The 14676-nt window shown below is 64.0% G+C and overlaps 8 protein-coding genes across 8 annotated transcripts; 4 read left to right on the top strand and 4 right to left on the bottom strand.

The window, feature by feature from the left end:
• Positions 1 to 16: 16 nt before the first annotated feature.
• LOC62_02G002737 (uncharacterized protein) lies at positions 17 to 1429 on the top strand (the record flags this gene model as incomplete). Its single annotated transcript, XM_062769251.1, has 1 exon — positions 17 to 1429. One exon carries the CDS (start codon positions 17 to 19, stop codon positions 1427 to 1429), a length of 1413 nt encoding a protein of 470 aa, XP_062625235.1.
• A 263-nt stretch (positions 1430 to 1692) lies between these two features.
• Positions 1693 to 2517, top strand: LOC62_02G002736 (uncharacterized protein). The gene is made up of 4 exons (XM_062769250.1): positions 1693 to 1785; positions 1930 to 1990; positions 2081 to 2136; positions 2219 to 2517. Exons 1-4 carry the CDS (start codon positions 1765 to 1767, stop codon positions 2447 to 2449), a joined length of 369 nt encoding a protein of 122 aa, XP_062625234.1. The 5' UTR covers positions 1693 to 1764; the 3' UTR covers positions 2450 to 2517.
• Uchl5 (Ubiquitin carboxyl-terminal hydrolase isozyme L5) lies at positions 2514 to 4195 on the bottom strand. Its single transcript, XM_062769249.1, has 5 exons — positions 4028 to 4195; positions 3731 to 3886; positions 3320 to 3468; positions 2727 to 3226; positions 2514 to 2691 (listed from the first exon to the last, which is right to left on the bottom strand). Exons 1-5 carry the CDS (start codon positions 4118 to 4120, stop codon positions 2615 to 2617), a joined length of 975 nt encoding a protein of 324 aa, XP_062625233.1. The 5' UTR covers positions 4121 to 4195; the 3' UTR covers positions 2514 to 2614.
• Positions 4196 to 4533: 338 nt separating this feature from the next.
• Positions 4534 to 7414, bottom strand: LOC62_02G002734 (uncharacterized protein). The gene is made up of 3 exons (XM_062769248.1): positions 6582 to 7414; positions 6053 to 6535; positions 4534 to 6014 (listed from the first exon to the last, which is right to left on the bottom strand). The coding sequence occupies exons 1-3, from the start codon at positions 6744 to 6746 to the stop codon at positions 4611 to 4613; spliced, it is 2052 nt and encodes a 683-aa protein (XP_062625232.1). The 5' UTR covers positions 6747 to 7414; the 3' UTR covers positions 4534 to 4610.
• Positions 7415 to 7743: 329 nt separating this feature from the next.
• Positions 7744 to 8708, bottom strand: MAGO2 (Protein mago nashi 2; the record flags this gene model as incomplete). The annotated part of the gene is made up of 7 exons (XM_062769247.1): positions 7744 to 7895; positions 7942 to 8077; positions 8125 to 8212; positions 8260 to 8323; positions 8373 to 8432; positions 8481 to 8536; positions 8668 to 8708. The coding sequence occupies 7 exons, from the start codon at positions 8706 to 8708 to the stop codon at positions 7885 to 7887; spliced, it is 456 nt and encodes a 151-aa protein (XP_062625231.1). The 3' UTR covers positions 7744 to 7884.
• Positions 8709 to 9051: 343 nt separating this feature from the next.
• LOC62_02G002732 (uncharacterized protein) lies at positions 9052 to 9959 on the top strand. The gene is made up of 2 exons (XM_062769246.1): positions 9052 to 9210; positions 9827 to 9959. Exons 1-2 carry the CDS (start codon positions 9085 to 9087, stop codon positions 9914 to 9916), a joined length of 216 nt encoding a protein of 71 aa, XP_062625230.1. The 5' UTR covers positions 9052 to 9084; the 3' UTR covers positions 9917 to 9959.
• Positions 9960 to 10186: 227 nt separating this feature from the next.
• NAPEPLD_1 (N-acyl-phosphatidylethanolamine-hydrolyzing phospholipase D) lies at positions 10187 to 11807 on the top strand. Its single transcript, XM_062769245.1, has 6 exons — positions 10187 to 10449; positions 10495 to 10506; positions 10583 to 10835; positions 10896 to 10942; positions 10994 to 11533; positions 11576 to 11807. Exons 1-6 carry the CDS (start codon positions 10255 to 10257, stop codon positions 11747 to 11749), a joined length of 1221 nt encoding a protein of 406 aa, XP_062625229.1. The 5' UTR covers positions 10187 to 10254; the 3' UTR covers positions 11750 to 11807.
• A 1-nt stretch (position 11808) lies between these two features.
• On the bottom strand, positions 11809 to 13831 carry LOC62_02G002730 (uncharacterized protein). Its single transcript, XM_062769244.1, has 4 exons — positions 13654 to 13831; positions 13474 to 13604; positions 12815 to 13396; positions 11809 to 12767 (listed from the first exon to the last, which is right to left on the bottom strand). Exons 1-4 carry the CDS (start codon positions 13727 to 13729, stop codon positions 11895 to 11897), a joined length of 1662 nt encoding a protein of 553 aa, XP_062625228.1. The 5' UTR covers positions 13730 to 13831; the 3' UTR covers positions 11809 to 11894.
• Positions 13832 to 14676: the final 845 nt, after the last annotated feature.

The raw sequence follows: 14676 nt of genomic DNA, 5'->3' as shown, positions 1-14676 counted from the left end.
CTACCAGCCAGCCAGAATGCGCCTCCTCACGCTCCTTATCCTCGCGTCCGCCGCTTTGGCAGACAAGGACGGCGGAGGCAACAAGTGTCGTTCCCCGCCCTCTGCGGCGCCGTTTTGCACATCTCACGCCGACGCCGTCCGCGCCCTCGCGTCCCTTCCGGCCGCTCACGACTTTTGCGCCTCCCTCGGCGTGGCGGCGGCCCTCACGACGACGGTCACGCCGCCAACGGTGACCGCCACCTCGACGCTCCACCCGACGGCCACTGTCGACGACACGGTCACCACCACGTCGGACACGACAGCGACGGAGGGCACGACGCTGACCCTCGACTCGACGAGCACGAGCGTGCACGAGCTCGACGTGACCGCCACCACTGCGACGACAGCGACGTCCACCGCGGTCGTGCCCGCCACGGCGACGGCCACGCTCGAGACCACTGCCACTGTCGAGCTGGTGCAGGTCGTCACTGCGTGGACTACCGCCACGACCACGACCACGCTCACGACGACCGTCACGCAGGCTGCGCCAACGGCAGCGCGGCGGCGCTCGACTCCGCGCAGGCACGACGACGACAACGGCGGCGTGCCCCGCCAGCTGAGGGACTACGACGCCGACACGCTGCGCCGTGCATGTGCGTGCCTCGCGCCGGTAACCGTCACTCTGCCCGCCCCGAAGTCGACGACCGTGATCGTGCAGACCGACGCGACGAAGACGTCCTTCAGCACCGCCTTCGCGGGCGCCACAAAGACGCTCACGAACACGCTCACCGTCACCTCTGCCGCCGTCGCGACGTCCGTGTCGACCAAGACACTCACGGCGACAACGACGTCCACTACGACTCTGACGGCAACTGAAACACTCGCGACCGTGACCAGCACGCACGACAACGTGGCGACCGCGACGAGCTTCAGCACCCTGACTGACACGGCCACAGCGACAGCAACGGCGACGCTCACGTCCACCGTCGCGCCACCCGCCGTGCCGGTGTGCGGGGCCAACCTGCTCCAGAACGGCGCGTTCCAGACCGGCATGGGTGGGTGGACGTTTGTGCCGACCGGCGGCGTGCAGTCGATGGTCCAGATCAAGTGCGGCGCCAGCCTCGAGTGTCTCTCGGTCTCGGGGCAGGCGCTGGACGGCGGCTTTGCGCTGTCCCAGACTGTCCCTGTCGCCCCCGGCACGACCTACACGGTCGCGTTCCAGCTCGAGAACTCGTACATCCCCAACCCGGGCCAGGTCATCCTCGGGTGCGAGTTCCACGGCGGGTCTGGTCCTGCGCTTTCCATCGACCTCCACTACGCCGCCACGACGTGGAGCACGTTTACCAGCTGGTTTGTCGCGTCCAGCAGCTCGGTGACCCTCTCGTGTGGTGTGGTGAATGCCCAGGCGCCGGTGCTGTTCAGGCTCACCAACTTTGACCTGCGCTGCTGAGGAGGAGGGAGGTGCGATGGACACGATATATAGGCCCTATAATGCAACGGTTCTGCGACTTGGCTCTCGTTGCATGGGTGAGGCGTTTGGGAAGGGAAATGTGGCGGATGTGAATAGGCCCGCGAACCACGTGTCTCCTAGGCACGCACCAACCTCCCCAACCCCCTCCGACCCCCTAGGCGCGCGTGAAAACGATTGGCTGCCGTGTGTCTCCGTCCGTCGTCGTGCTAAACCGCAACTCCGTCCGACGCACACAGCCAGGTGCAGCAGTAGAGCTCGTCGACACAACCTCCCTCCTCATCACCACTCCTCCCCTCTCTTTCACCCGCCGCAAAATGTCCCTCCTCCGCCTCTCCGTGCGTACCCCGACTGGACGACGACGACAAGTGTCCCGGCCGGCCGGCAGGCGTCGCAGCCCCGCCCGCCTGCCCAGCCAACTGCCCGCCGGACGGCCGGAACACCTCGGCGTCGGATCACACACACCTACTGACACCCCGCAGGCCCAGCGCGTCGCCGCCCCCGTCTTCGCCCGCTCGTTCTCGGCCTCGGCCGCCCGTGGTGGTGCGTGTTGTGTGCCGTATCGCGCCGTGCGCGCGATGCGGATGGTGCCGGCGAAAGCGCGAAGTGCAGGCGACTAACCACCCCCATCAGACCTCGTCAAGGACCTCTACGTCCAGCAGCTCAAGGCCTACAAGGCTCCTCCTCCTGTGCGTAGGCGTGTGCTACGTGCGATGCCACGCAGCGGAACGCAGCGATGTGGGACGAAAGCATGCTGACCCTCCCCCGCAGTCCGCCGACGCCAAGTCCGCCGTCCGCTCGTACTCGGCCCCCGCGGTCCCCAAGGCCCCCGTCCTCCCCACCGACCTCGCCGCCGAGCTCTCCAAGTTCGACGCCACTGAGCCCACCCTCGGCAACAACGCCACCGCTGCCGCCACCCCCGCTGACGCCGAGTCGGGCGAGACTGCCGCCGACTACCTCAAGTTCCTTGAGGCCGACCTCCCCAAGCCCGACCACCACTAAAATGCTTGCGCAAGCAAATACTGGCGCAGGGGTAGTCTAGCCGATAAATGCATCTCGTGAAAGAGCGCTAGCTAGCTGCCTGGGCGCAGCGCGCAAGGTGAATGCTGACGGTTGAGGTTGTTGATGGAAATGATGGAAACACGACGACACTGTATGGGAGATCTATCACTCCGACTCCTTCTTGGCCTTGGCCTTGTCTCTCCTCTCCTTGCCCTTTGTGCGCGCAGCGTCAATGACCTCGGCTGGGGCGTTAGCTGTGCTCTCTTTCCGTGCTCACTCTTGATCTTGCTGCCGTGCAGCGCCTCGAGGAGGCCCAGCACGAGCGGGAGCATGTTGTGCCGTCTGAGCGAGTTCTCAACCGCGCCCTGCGACGCCTTCTGGCTCTCGTGGTCCAGCTGGTCCTGGAGCGCGAGCCGCTCGTGGGCTGGCGTGGCGGGGTCGGCAATCTGGCGCTGCAGGCGCGGGACAGCGGCCGAGCGGATCGCGAGTAGGTTGAACATGACCGAGCCGGGTGGGTACGTTGCGATACGCGCCTCGATCGTCTCGCGCGCCTGGTCGAGCCAGTCGCCCTCGACGGCGGCGTGCATGATCGGCGCGGCGCGCAGCCCGTCGAGCTCGTACAGCACGCCGTTGACGGGCAGGTAGGCGACAAAGTGGTACGCGTCCTCCTTCTCGCGCTCGGGGACAAGCGACGGGTCGAGCGAGAACGGCGACGTCTTGGAGAACGAGTTGTGCACTTCGCGTATCCTGTCGGACGAGGCGACGACGTGTCCGAGGCTGCGGGCGGACGGGTGACGGAGGGCAAGGGGGAGGAAGAAGGTCGTCGTCAGCCACAGCTCTCGCGACGCGACGCCACACCACCACACTCACTCCATAGACCCCATACCGGCGCCAAAGTCGCGCAGGTTGGCGAGCTCGGGCCCAATGTCGATGCTCTCCCCGGCATGCGGGGACACCTGAGACGGAATGTTCATGACGGCGTTGAGCGCCGCGACGGTCGCGCACGAGTTGTTGATGACCTGGGTGTGTGAGCGAGCTGGGCGCGGCGCGACTGCGAGCGCAGCGAGCGGCGCAGCGTCTGTGGCGAGGAGAGAAGCGAAGAGCGAGCAAGGCTGCTTTAACACGCAAGCGGGCAGCAAGGCAGGCGACAAGCCGCCCGACCTGCTGACAGCACAAGGGGGCGACAACAAGCCGACACGAGCTAGTCACCCCGCCCCCTGCGCCGCGCCGCGCTGCGCCCCCCTCCAGCACCTCCTCTCGCCGCTCGGCGACAACACCCACCTGGTTGGCAAACCACACGCCGCCCTCGAGCGGGTCGATCTCGACGCCGACGCTCTCGCCCGCCCCGGCGCCGCCGACCCACTTGAACAGGAAGATGAGGGCGTGGATCGGGCGGAGGGTGGCGAGCGTGCTCTCGTCGAGGGTGTACAGGTCGTCCTGGGGAGTTAGCGCTGTTCTCCGCTGTAGTTGTTCGCGCTGCCTGGGCCGCCAGGACGCCGGCGTTGACGGCTCGCTCGCTGACCCCGCCGCACCGCATGCTCGCCTGCGGCTCGCAAGCCGCACTCCGCAAACACTCACAACCTGCAGACCCGTCACGCCGAGCTCGCGCAGCAGCTCGCTAAACACCTGCGGGTCCGACTCGGTCAGCGACCAGCCGGAGGGGTCGTCCATGGTGTGGTGTGTTGTCCGCTAGTGTGGTGGAGGGAGTGTTGTTGACAAGTCGCCGCCGATGATCAAGCGTATGCGTGCTGCGCTAAAGTTGAGTGGAGGCAGGCGGCTGGGAGGGGCGAGTTTATCGTCGTCTTGCCGTTTGTTCGAGCTTGATCTATCATCTCGACCGTGTGTCAAACTCTCTTTCCGCCAGGCACACGGTCCACTCTGGAATCAAAATGCGAGAACAAGCAGAACGACGACGTCTGCAGCGTCATTGGCGACTATACTTCGAAACATGCACGACATCTTGCCCTGTATAGAGGCACCGTTGTCATGGGGCGGGTGGGTGGGTGCCACTGCCAACCAGCCAGCCAGCCAGCCAGCCAGCCAGCCCACTCAAAGCCCACCCACGGCCAGCCTCCCCCTAACCGCTCTCTGATACACACATGCAGATTGTAACTATACAAGTATTCCCACACACTCTCCACTCGTTTCACACCTCCCTCCCTCATGCGCCGCCCAGATTCCGTCGAATCTTCTCTAGATCGCGGTGAAGCTCTTCCCACTGCGCCACCTTGGCCGCAACGTCCTCGTTGGCAGTCAACGCCACTGGCGATCCCTCGCGCACACGCTCGGCCGCCTGGTACACATTCGACAGGTACGCCGTGAGCTTTTCGTACTTTGGGTACAGCTCGTCGTAGCGACGCTGCAGGGCCTTGGCGTTGGGCGAGGACACTCCGCTGTCCTTGTGGTCGCCGCCCTTGCTCTTGCCGTCAAGGTCCAAAGGTGCAGGTGGGACCTTGCGCTTGAACTTGGGCAAGGCTCGCGACGAGTCGTTTGGCGACGTAGAGGGAGCCGGCTCGGATGGGCGCGCCTTCTTCTTCGTCTTGGAGGGCTCGTCATCGTCAGACGACGTGTACGATGGCGACTTGCGCCGCTTGTCGTTGCCGTTAACCGGTGGCTTGGACTTGCCGTTCGACGAGTTGGTCGACACGGGCTTGGCCGAGTTGTTGGTAGAAGCAGGCTTGGTCGCTGTGCTGCTGGCGGATGGCTTGACAGCCTTGACTGTTCTCGCCCGTCCCCGCCTGTCGTCTTCGCTATCGCTGTCCTCTGAGCTCGTGTAGTCGCGCTTGCTTCCTCGTCTCTTGAGGGGAGGCGCGCGCTTGTCGTCCTCTGGTCGTTTCCTCTTCGCGCCATTGTCCTGGCTCGCCGGCTTCTCAGCAGCAGCAGCGGCCTTGGATTTTGGCTTTTCAGGAGCCTTGTCCTGTTTTGAAGTCTCCTTCTGCGCCTTCTCCACCTTGACCACCTTGGCCAGAGGCTTACTGCCGCTCGAGTCCGAGTCAAGGTCGAGGTCCTTGACGTCGTGATTGCCCACGTTTTGGGACGGAAGGCGAGGGCTGGCGACGCCGTCCGTAGGCTTCGAGTTTGGTAATGATGACGCGCGCTTAGCAGCCATCTCGGTGCGCATCTTGGCGATCTGCTTGCCGACCTTGGTTCGCTCCGTCTTGTCCTTTGATGCCGGCTTCTTGGCACCAGCTGATGGCGCGGGCGAGTCGTGTCGGTCCGCACGGGTCTCTGTGCGAGAGTCGGGTCGCTTCGGCGGTGACAGTTGCTTCTGAACCTTCGGCTTCGGCGGAGGGGCAGCAGCCGCAGGGGCGGGTGCAGGTTCTGGCGGGGTCGTAGGCTGTGACGACGCCGAGCTTGATGCGCCGGCACTCAATGCGTCGCGCTCCTTCCTTGCGAGGTCCTCGCGCTCATACGCATCTGCCGGAATGTTCAACTCGTCAAGCGCCTTGCGCGCAAGCTGGATGACCTTGAGCTTCTCGTCATGAGTGTAGTTCCAGTCGCCAATCTTGATCTTTGCGTACTGCTGGGCTATCAACGTCCAGATGCCATTGGGCTTCGTTGCGATCTTTGCAGGTCAGCCTTGCCAATGACGACCCAACTCACGACCTTCGCGATGCGCTCAACATCGGCGGGTTCGCCGTTTGTCTTGGCCACAATCTCCTCCATCGTCGCCGGACCAAGAGCGAGGAACTGCACAACTTTTGTCTTGAGCGGTATCCTCTCGGTGACGGCATTCGATGGCGTCAATGCTGATGGCAGGGTGGTTGCGGCTGGTCCGCTCTGAGTCCGCGCCATGGCCAAGGCCTGTACGGCGGCCACCGGGGCCGAACGTGGAGTCGGCGTGCTGGCTTGAGAGCGGCCCGTGACTCTCTCCGCGCGTTCTTGGCGTTGGCGGTCGAGGGCATCGTTCTGCTGGCGAACCCTCTCGACCGCCTTGCTTGCGGCTGCGGCATTGATGGGAATCTGCAATCGCGCGGCGGCAGTACCGACGGGGTTCAGGCTCGGCCCTGCAAACTGGTACAGCTCGGTCACGCTGGTACCAGCGACGTCAATGTACAATGGGTCCTGGCCAGGAAGGTTTAGTGACTGGGGGGCGATCAGTAAAGCTTCTTCTGCAACCCAATGTACGCACAAGGCCAATGTCTTCGTCAACCGTGAACGAGACTTCGGCGCCGCCGTTCGCCGCTGCGGCGAGCTTGTTCCACGTGTCTTCGGGGAACTTGACGAGGAATGCTGGTGGGGGCACGGCACCGGGCTCGCTCGGCGTGAGCGGAATGGTGCCGCCAGGAAGCGGCATGGTGGTGGGGAGGTGTGATGGGGAAAAGGCGTGTGTGCAAGAAGGATCCCGTGTGGAGGGGTGGCGAAGGTGCGAGGGGAAGCAGGGTTACTGTCTTGCCTCGGTCCCTAGGGCATGGGAGGCGGCCGCGGGGAAGTCGTCGGCAGCGATAGGCAAGGGGTTGTGGGTGGGTGATAGAGGCTGCACTGGGCGGTGGTGGTGGTGGCTTCAGTGTCGGTGTCGTCGGCGTCGGTCCTCGGCTCTCGGCGTTGCAGCCGGGCGATACAAGAGGGGAGCTGGCACGGAGGGAATGGCGGGGGGCGCGCCCGTGATCGGCGGGTGAGCGTGCGCCGGTGCTATGTGCGTGTGCTCGGGGTCGCGATGTCGATGGTCAATGTCGACAAAGTAGTCGGGTGGGTGGCCGACAGACGACAGAAAGCACCGGGGCGCGATGACCGAGTGGTCGTTGGCTGGGCGACCTACCCAGGGGCAGGGAGCGGACGGCCGAGGCGTGGGGGCCAAGTCGAGTCGAGAGGCACACGAGCAACGCTGGGGGGCTAATGGGGTTGATGGGCCCGATGCGTTGCCAGAGTACGCGTGAGTGGTGAGTGGGGGATAAAGTACAAGATGTGCAGGTCTTTGGTTTGACCTTTTTGATTTGTGTAATGGTCGTGTCTTGGATTGTTGCCAAGGGAGAGGGAGGGATGTAGACGACGAGCAGGCAGGCAGCAAGGCAGGCGGGCCAGGACGACGAGACCAAATCGACGACGGGCACTGTACGGCACGCACTACTCTGCTTCCAACGGGGACAATGACGGAGGGAAGGTAAGCAAGGACAAAAGGAAGCAATCGCAATAGGGCAACCTTTGTAATGACAATAGGGCTGATTAAGAATCACCGTTAACGATTCCCCGACTGCTTTTGGCAGCCCCACCACACCACACAGAAGCACACAGACAACAAGCAACAACGAAACACGCCTTGCACCAGCGCCACACAACCTCGAACACACAATAAAAAAGAGTCATGGTACATGCATACGGCTCTACTCTGTCGTCGGTCGGTCAGTGCGCGAGAATCAACAAAGACGTTGGGGACGGGACGGGACAATGGCAGGCGTGCGTCTGGTCGCTGGGGCGGTGCGAGAACACTCATCCGCTCATTGTTGGACTGCGTGGGGTCAGCAACATCCCAGAACACACGTGGCGGGACTCACTGGGCTTGATCTTGAAGTGGAGGGTGATGAGGGAGAAGATGAAGCACTTGAGGTCCTGGACGAGGTAGTAGAACACGCGCAGGCCCTCGGCGTCGGCGCTGTCGTTGACGTCGGCTAGGGATCCGATCTTGGCCGTCTGCAGGGAATCAGCAAGCGCCATGGGTACAAGGCTGCCATACGTACCTCGAACGAGATGTGGTCCTTGTCTATCCTGATCTCGAGCTCCTGCCGTCCCACAACGTTCTTCTTGGGCCACGTCGCGTCGTCTTCTCTGTGTTGTGTCAGTGGATCGTATGTGATGTTTGCGAAGCCACGCACTTTGTCACTTCGCTTTCCCGCACGATGCGCTTCAGCTCCTCGGCGACGGCGGGGCCGACATAAACTGGTGGGTCAGAAGGATCCCGGTTCGCGTCCCGGTTCGGTTCACCCACCTTCCTTGCGGATGAGCGAGTCGTTACGGTAGTTCGAGTTGTTGGCATAGCGCAAGCGGCCTGGGGAGTCAGGTGCTGGTAGAGAGGGAGGTCAAGCACACTGCTCACCGTGGGTGTACTCGAACTCGAGGAACTCGTGGCCGTGCATGCCCTGGTGTCCGGTGCTGGAGGAGGTCAGCATGGCTCAGAATGGCAGAGACGCTGAGCCAACTCACTAGTACCTGTACAATCGCAGCAGGGAAGGTCGTGTCAGTATCTCGATCTCGTGCGGGGCCGCGGGGTAAGTGTCACCAACCGGAGGTAGAAGGGGTCGCCCCCGAGGTCGGCAATAGACATGGTGCGGCGGTAGATGGGGGTGGGTAGGGCAGGCAGAGTTTCGAATGGGCTGCGCTCTGTCGTTAGATCGACTTTATCCAGGCCGTTTTGGAGTGAATGCGCGAGTAAGCAAGTCGGATGGTGTTCAGCAAGCTGTCAACAACATCGAGCGCGAACATTCAGTATTCAGCGGTCAACGGACATCGGCGGCGAAAGCCACAGCTGCCACGTGGCGGAGATACAAGAGGCGGAGTTGCACACGTGGCCTCACCCTGAGTTTACCACCTGGGCCGCTGAACGCGTCTCGCGTCGGGGCGCGATTGACTTCTTCCTGCTCGACTGGCCTTGCAAGACGATAACGCGCCTCACGCAACTTACGCACACCACACACACCACCATGACGGCTACCGACAGTGCGAGCAAGACGCCCTTCGAGGGCAAGAAGGCCACAGCGAAGCTGGCCACCGAGGTGCCCGACGCGAGCGTCAAGCGCGCCGCCGTCGTGGTCAAGAAGTCGCCCTTGGTGAGTAGAGCAGGCGGCGCGAGGGACGTGTGGTGGTCGCGTGCTGTGCCCGTGCGAGTGGTTCCCTACATGTCCCGCTTCCCCGCTCACACACACCGCAGGACGAGCCACTCCGCGTCAAGCGCCTCGCCGCCACCGCGACCGTCCCGACGCGCGGCTCGGCCTCCGCGGCCGGCTTCGACCTGTACGCGTCGCGCGTCGCGACCGTGCCGGCGCGCGGCAAGGCCATGGTCGACACGGACATTAGCATTGCGCTCCCGAAGGGGACGTACGGGCGCGTCGCGCCGCGTTCTGGCCTTGGTAGGTGGCTGGATGCTGTTCCTTCACGCTAGCCGCTCACGCCCACCCCAGCGGCCAAGCACTCGATCGATACCGGCGCTGGTGTCATCGACGTCGACTACCGCGGCCCGCTCAAGGTCATCCTGTTCAACTTTTCCGACGTGGACTTTGAGAGTGGGTATAGCTAATCGTGACTTGACGCCTAGCTGACCTTCTGCCCAGTCAACGTCGGCGACCGCATCGCGCAGCTCATCCTCGAGGAGGTGCGCATGGCGCCTGCGGTTGAAGTCGACGTGAGTTGCTGGATGCGAGCCAGTGCAACAGCTGACACCTCCAGGAGCTTGACGAGACGGAGCGCGGCGAGGGCGGATTTGGCTCGACGGGCGGCTTCGGCGCCGCTGCCGCAGCCGAGGCCCCGAGCGCGTAGCGATCTGCACTGTAGCACAGCATATGTATCATTATGTCGCGAGCTGGATGTGGCGGCGTGGGCAAGCGTGTCGAGTTGCAGTGCTGCATCTGAAGATGTGATCGATGACTGCGGGCTGCGCTAATGGATGTTGTTGTTGTTGTGGTTGTGCCCGTCGGCCAAGGCTCGGTCCCGCGTCTGTCGGCAGGTTGTACGTCACCTCGGCCAAGCGATGCCGAAACGCGCAATCTTTGAAGGAAGCGAGCCATTCTACTCCACAGCGCTGCTCATCAAACATAAATTGCGCCGCCTTCAACACCGCAGCGCCCCGAGCGCACACAAGCAAGCATACATAGAGCATGCGCGGCCGCCTCTTCTCGCGCCTCCGACACACCACCCCTCTACCGCTCGCCGCCATGACGCACCTCACCATCACCCGGCCCGAAGGCAAGCGCGAGCGCAAGGAGCACTGGGCCAACGACGAGGGCACGGCGTTCGTCAACCCGTGGCCCTCGGCCAACATGAAGGCGATGGGCGGGACTGCCGTGGCCAAGGTGGGTTGGGAGGGGAGACAGGTGGACAGCGCTGACAAATACTAGTTCATTTGGGAAGTGAGTAGTTCCTCGGCGTGAAGGCAGGCTGGATCGTCTGCTGCTCGCTGCTCGTGCCGCATCTAACCCACCCCAGGGACTCTGGATCAGCAAGAAGGACGACCTCGCCGACCCGTCCAAGTTCGTCAAGAGCACCACGGTCGACTTCACGCCGCCGGCGCAGGGCACCGTCAAGGCCACCTGGCTCGGACACGCGTGCGTGCTCGTCTCGTTCCCGCCGCCAGCGGACGCGCCGGCCGGCGCGCGTGGCGTCAACGTGCTGTTCGACCCCGTGTTCTCGGTGCGCTGTGGGCCGACGCAGCTGTTCGGCGCGCCGAAGCGGTACACGCGTGAGTGGGCGTGGGCGTGGGGCGGGGAGAGAGAGAGAGAGTGGGTGCTGACTGCGGCAGCCGTGCCCTGTGGCGATGTGAACGGCCTGCCGGAGATCGACGTAGTGGTGAGTTACCGCGACGCACGCTGTGGGACTCCCCGCTGACGCCGCCCGCAGGTCATCTCGCACAACCACTACGACCACGAGGACATCCCGACCCTGCACGCGCTGTACAAGAAGCAGGCGGATCACCCGCCGGCGCTCCTGGTCCCGCTCAACACGGTGCGCACGCTCGGCGGCGTGCAGGCGCCCAAGGAGAGCGTGCTCGAGCTCGACTGGTGGGAGGACGTCGTGATCGACGTGGCGGGCAAGGGCAGCGTCAAGCTCACGTGCACGCCGGCGCAGCACACGACGGCGCGCACGCCGTTCGACAGCGCGCACTCGCTCTGGGCGAGCTGGGCGGCCCAGAGCGTCGACAAGGCCGGCGACACGGGCGCGAGCGTGTGGTTTGGCGGCGACACGGGCTACTGCTGCGTCGAGCACGAGACGCACGAGATTGATGAGTCAAGGCCAGTGTGCCCCGAGTTCAAGAACATTGGCGAGCGCCTCGGCCCGTTCGACCTCGCGCTCATCCCCATCGGCGCATACGCGCCCCGCTGGTTCCTGTCGACGGTGCACAATTCGCCCATAGATGCCGTGCGCATGTTCCACGATATTGTACGTCGTGCTGCTGCGGCTATAGCCCGCTGACGAACGCAGAAAGCCAAGAAGGCAATCGCGATCCACTGGGGTACTTGGGACCTCTCGCACGAGCCACTCAGCGAGCCGCCACAGCTGCTGGCGCGCGCGCGCGAGCAGCTCGGCCTCACGCAGGAGCAGTTCGACACGTGTGCCCTTGGTGGGTCGGTCGTCGTGCCGGTGGAGACGGCGTAGACATTTGTTCGAGTTAGACACATGGCGTATTCTTAGATGTACTTGTTTTCTTCGTCGAGTTGGCGTCGTCAAGATTCTTCATTTCTCAGTTATGGGGCGGACCCCGACTACTAACTACTATTCTCTCGCTACAGCCGGCGGGGGCCTAAAACTCCTTCTTGGCCTTCTGGTACGCGCTCGAGGCAGTGGCACTAGCCTGCGACGCGACGCTCGCGGCGCTCGCAGCGGCGGCCTCAAACGCGGCACTCAGACTCTTGGTCGCGCCAGCAGCCCAAGCCGAAGCGCTCTTCACCGCCTTGTGCCACTGGTCCTCGGCGGCCGCCGCGGCAGACGAGGCGCTCGCGCGTGCCGCGCGCCCACGGGACGCAGCGTCCGCCGACGCGGCACTCGCAGCCGCGTCCGCGTCCTTGCGCGCGCGCGTCCACTCGGCATCGAGGGACGCCTTGGCGTCCTTCGCGGCCGACGACAGGCTCGCCTTGGCGTCGCTGTCGGCGCTGGCCGCCGACGCACTGGCACGCGAGTACGCCGAGCTCAGGCGCGCCGACACCGAGCTGGCCGACACGTGCGCGAAGCGCGAAGCCGAGCTCGCACTGTCGGCGTACCTGCTCTCCAAGGCCGCGGCGGCACTAGCAGCCGACACGCTCGCGGCGCTCGCGGCCGAGCTCGCCGAGGCCTTGGCGCGGTCCGCGGCAGACGAGACCGAGCTCACGCCAGCCTCGAGCTGCTCCTCCGTCTCCACGGCGCGCGAGTGCACCACGCCCAGGAAGGACGCGACGCCGTCCGACAGCTGGGAGTAGGCGACCCCGACAGCCGCCTTGACGTAGCCTACTAGGCTGGAAAGGAAGTCGGACGCCTCGGTGTACTGCACGCGCACTTCCTGCAGCAGGTTCGTGCGCCCAATGTACTTGGTGTCGTCGACGCCCTTTGAGCGGAGGTACGCGCGCAGTCGGGCGTCAGGCCACGCGAGGTACGGCTCCCAGATGTTGGACGTGTACTTGGTTGAGATTTCGTTGATGAGCTGCGGTGGGGTCAGCAGTGGGATGTCAAGTAGTCGGCGCGACCCACCTCGTCGCGCTTCGCCTGGTAGTCCGACTTGACGTAGCCGTTGTCCACGAGCCACTGGCGGATGTCGCTGTCCTTCCACGCCTGCCAGATGGTCGACTTGGCGTGCGTGTAGTGCTCGTCCAGGAGCTTGGTGTACTTGTCCGGGTGGAGCTCTGGGGCGGATTTCTTGAGGATACCGTTGTCGACGAGCCAGTTGCGCTTCGTCGCGTCATCCCACGTAGTGTACACCTTGTCCTTGGTGTCGTAGTATGCGTCCTTGATGGTCTTGAGCAGGTCCTCGCGCTTGTTGGACGGCGGAACGACGCCGTGCTCGGCCAGCCACTCACGCAGCGTGCTGTCGCTCCACGACTCGTACGCTGCGCTCGTGGTCGAGGTGTAGGCCTTGGACACGGCGCTCAGCAGCGCCGCCTTACCCGTCGGCGCGGGGGCCGGGAGCACGTGGTGCTCCACAAGCCAGGCGTGCAGCTGGCTCTCGTCCCATGTAGAGTAGACGTAGTCCTTGGCCTCGTCGAGCTCGCGCCAGACGTACGAGGCAGCCTTGTGCACGGACGTGGCGGCGGACGCGGCGTGGTCGGATGCCCACTGTACATAAAGTTAGTACACGATCCTGGCAGCCATCCGCCACACCCCACGCCGCCGCACGCCACAAGCCCACTCACCGTAGCCGCTGCATCCGCATGCTCAGCCACCTTGCTCTTAACCTCGTCGAGGTTGGTCGAGTCCCAGCCCTTGACGCCGTGCGCCTTGAGGAACTCTTGCGCCTGGGACAGGCTCCAGTCGTTGTATGTGGCTGAGGCGAGGTGAGGTGAGGGCTGCCCCGATCGACCAGCGCCACTTACCTTTGTTAGAGACCTTTGCATCGGCGCTGTATGACAGCGCGAGCGCCGCGGCGATGAGCACGCGCCCGATTCTCATATTGTCAGTGTGTGGTGGGGTGGATGGGGGGAGTGAGCTGCGGTTTCCCAGCGTGTGGCACGTTTATAACTGGGCCACAGTGGCGAGTGTGGGCCGAGCAGCTCGTGCCGCGGAGCATCGCGACGCCTGGCGCCTGGATCGTAAGTGAGAAATGGTAGCTCGCAGCTCGCCATGAGTTCTCATACTTGGTGCAGGTGGGCTGGGCTGGCAAGTTGGAGTGGTGCGTGACGTCAGACAATTGGGCCCACGTCATGGCGCGTGGTCGCCACATGCTAAAGTGAGTGGCATCATTAGGCAATTCGTTCACGGAGGTCCGTCATTGTGCCCGTTACCCCGTCCATTACCCCGCAGACCGTAAGTGCCCATAGTGACCGAAGTCGGTCCTCAGCCAGAGAGACCGAGCTGCGGTCGACAGCTCTGACAACCGATGGCCGGCAGTGAGTCGACCATGTAGCAACAGCAGCATCACGTCAGGAGGCAGACAACGGCCCGTGGTCCCGCGGCGATAACGATATGCAGTGTGCGTGTATCGGTATGCCGCTGAACTACAGGGCGGGGACTACTTGCCGCCTGTTGGAAAGCGCGCCGTGTTTGTTGGAAATCGACGCCGACGAGCGACGTGGTGGCTTGCGCTGTTGGCCACCCGGTGGCAAGAGTTCCAACAATCGCGAGGGAGGGGTGCTTGGCGTTCGTGTTCCAATAGTCATAGTTTCCAACAGCTGGGCTCGCGTCGTGTTGGCGTCGGTGGACGTGTGGCACAGTGCTACTAGCCAGCGGTGACAATTTAGCTGGGGGCGTGGGGTGGGGTTCGTTTCGGCTTCAGCTGTGGGGCGCAACGCTGGCTGGGCCATGCCCTCCTCATCTCCATCCACATCAAGCACACATGCACTGCTGCAGCGTCATCAGATTGTCGGCCCGCTCGCACATGGCCGCATGCACTGGAATCT

This window comes from Vanrija pseudolonga, chromosome 2 (assembly GCF_020906515.1).
Source record: "Vanrija pseudolonga chromosome 2, complete sequence".
Lineage (NCBI taxonomy): Eukaryota > Fungi > Basidiomycota > Tremellomycetes > Trichosporonales > Trichosporonaceae > Vanrija > Vanrija pseudolonga.
This window is presented reverse-complemented; position numbering and strand designations above follow the sequence as displayed.

Bases quoted from the DNA above. Each gene is read 5' to 3' on its own strand.
- Uchl5 (XM_062769249.1), bottom strand. From the start codon at position 4,120: ATGGACGACCCCTCCGGCTGGTCGCTGACCGAGTCGGACCCGCAGGTG. The intron at 3,469-3,730 runs GTGGGTGTTGTC...TCACACACCCAG, and splicing joins GCGTGTGGTTTGCCAACCAG to GTCATCAACAACTCGTGCGC. The intron at 3,227-3,319 runs GTGAGTGTGGTG...GTCCGCCCGCAG, and splicing joins GCCGGTATGGGGTCTATGGA to CCTCGGACACGTCGTCGCCT.
- NAPEPLD_1 (XM_062769245.1), top strand. From the start codon at position 10,255: ATGCGCGGCCGCCTCTTCTCGCGCCTCCGACACACCACCCCTCTACCG. The intron at 10,836-10,895 runs GTGAGTGGGCGT...TGACTGCGGCAG, and splicing joins CGCGCCGAAGCGGTACACGC to CCGTGCCCTGTGGCGATGTG. The intron at 10,943-10,993 runs GTGAGTTACCGC...CGCCGCCCGCAG, and splicing joins TGCCGGAGATCGACGTAGTG to GTCATCTCGCACAACCACTA.
- LOC62_02G002730 (XM_062769244.1), bottom strand. From the start codon at position 13,729: ATGAGAATCGGGCGCGTGCTCATCGCCGCGGCGCTCGCGCTGTCATAC. The intron at 13,605-13,653 runs GTAAGTGGCGCT...ACCTCGCCTCAG, and splicing joins TGCAAAGGTCTCTAACAAAG to CCACATACAACGACTGGAGC. The intron at 12,768-12,814 runs GTGGGTCGCGCC...ACCCCACCGCAG, and splicing joins ACCAGGCGAAGCGCGACGAG to CTCATCAACGAAATCTCAAC.
- LOC62_02G002732 (XM_062769246.1), top strand. From the start codon at position 9,085: ATGACGGCTACCGACAGTGCGAGCAAGACGCCCTTCGAGGGCAAGAAG. The intron at 9,211-9,826 runs GTGAGTAGAGCA...TGACACCTCCAG, and splicing joins TGGTCAAGAAGTCGCCCTTG to GAGCTTGACGAGACGGAGCG.
- LOC62_02G002736 (XM_062769250.1), top strand. From the start codon at position 1,765: ATGTCCCTCCTCCGCCTCTCC. The intron at 1,991-2,080 runs GTGCGTGTTGTG...CACCCCCATCAG, and splicing joins GGCCTCGGCCGCCCGTGGTG to ACCTCGTCAAGGACCTCTAC. The intron at 2,137-2,218 runs GTGCGTAGGCGT...CCTCCCCCGCAG, and splicing joins CCTACAAGGCTCCTCCTCCT to TCCGCCGACGCCAAGTCCGC.
- LOC62_02G002734 (XM_062769248.1), bottom strand. From the start codon at position 6,746: ATGCCGCTTCCTGGCGGCACCATTCCGCTCACGCCGAGCGAGCCCGGT. The intron at 6,536-6,581 runs GTGCGTACATTG...ATCGCCCCCCAG, and splicing joins TTGACGAAGACATTGGCCTT to TCACTAAACCTTCCTGGCCA. The intron at 6,015-6,052 runs GTGAGTTGGGTC...TGACCTGCAAAG, and splicing joins TTGAGCGCATCGCGAAGGTC to ATCGCAACGAAGCCCAATGG.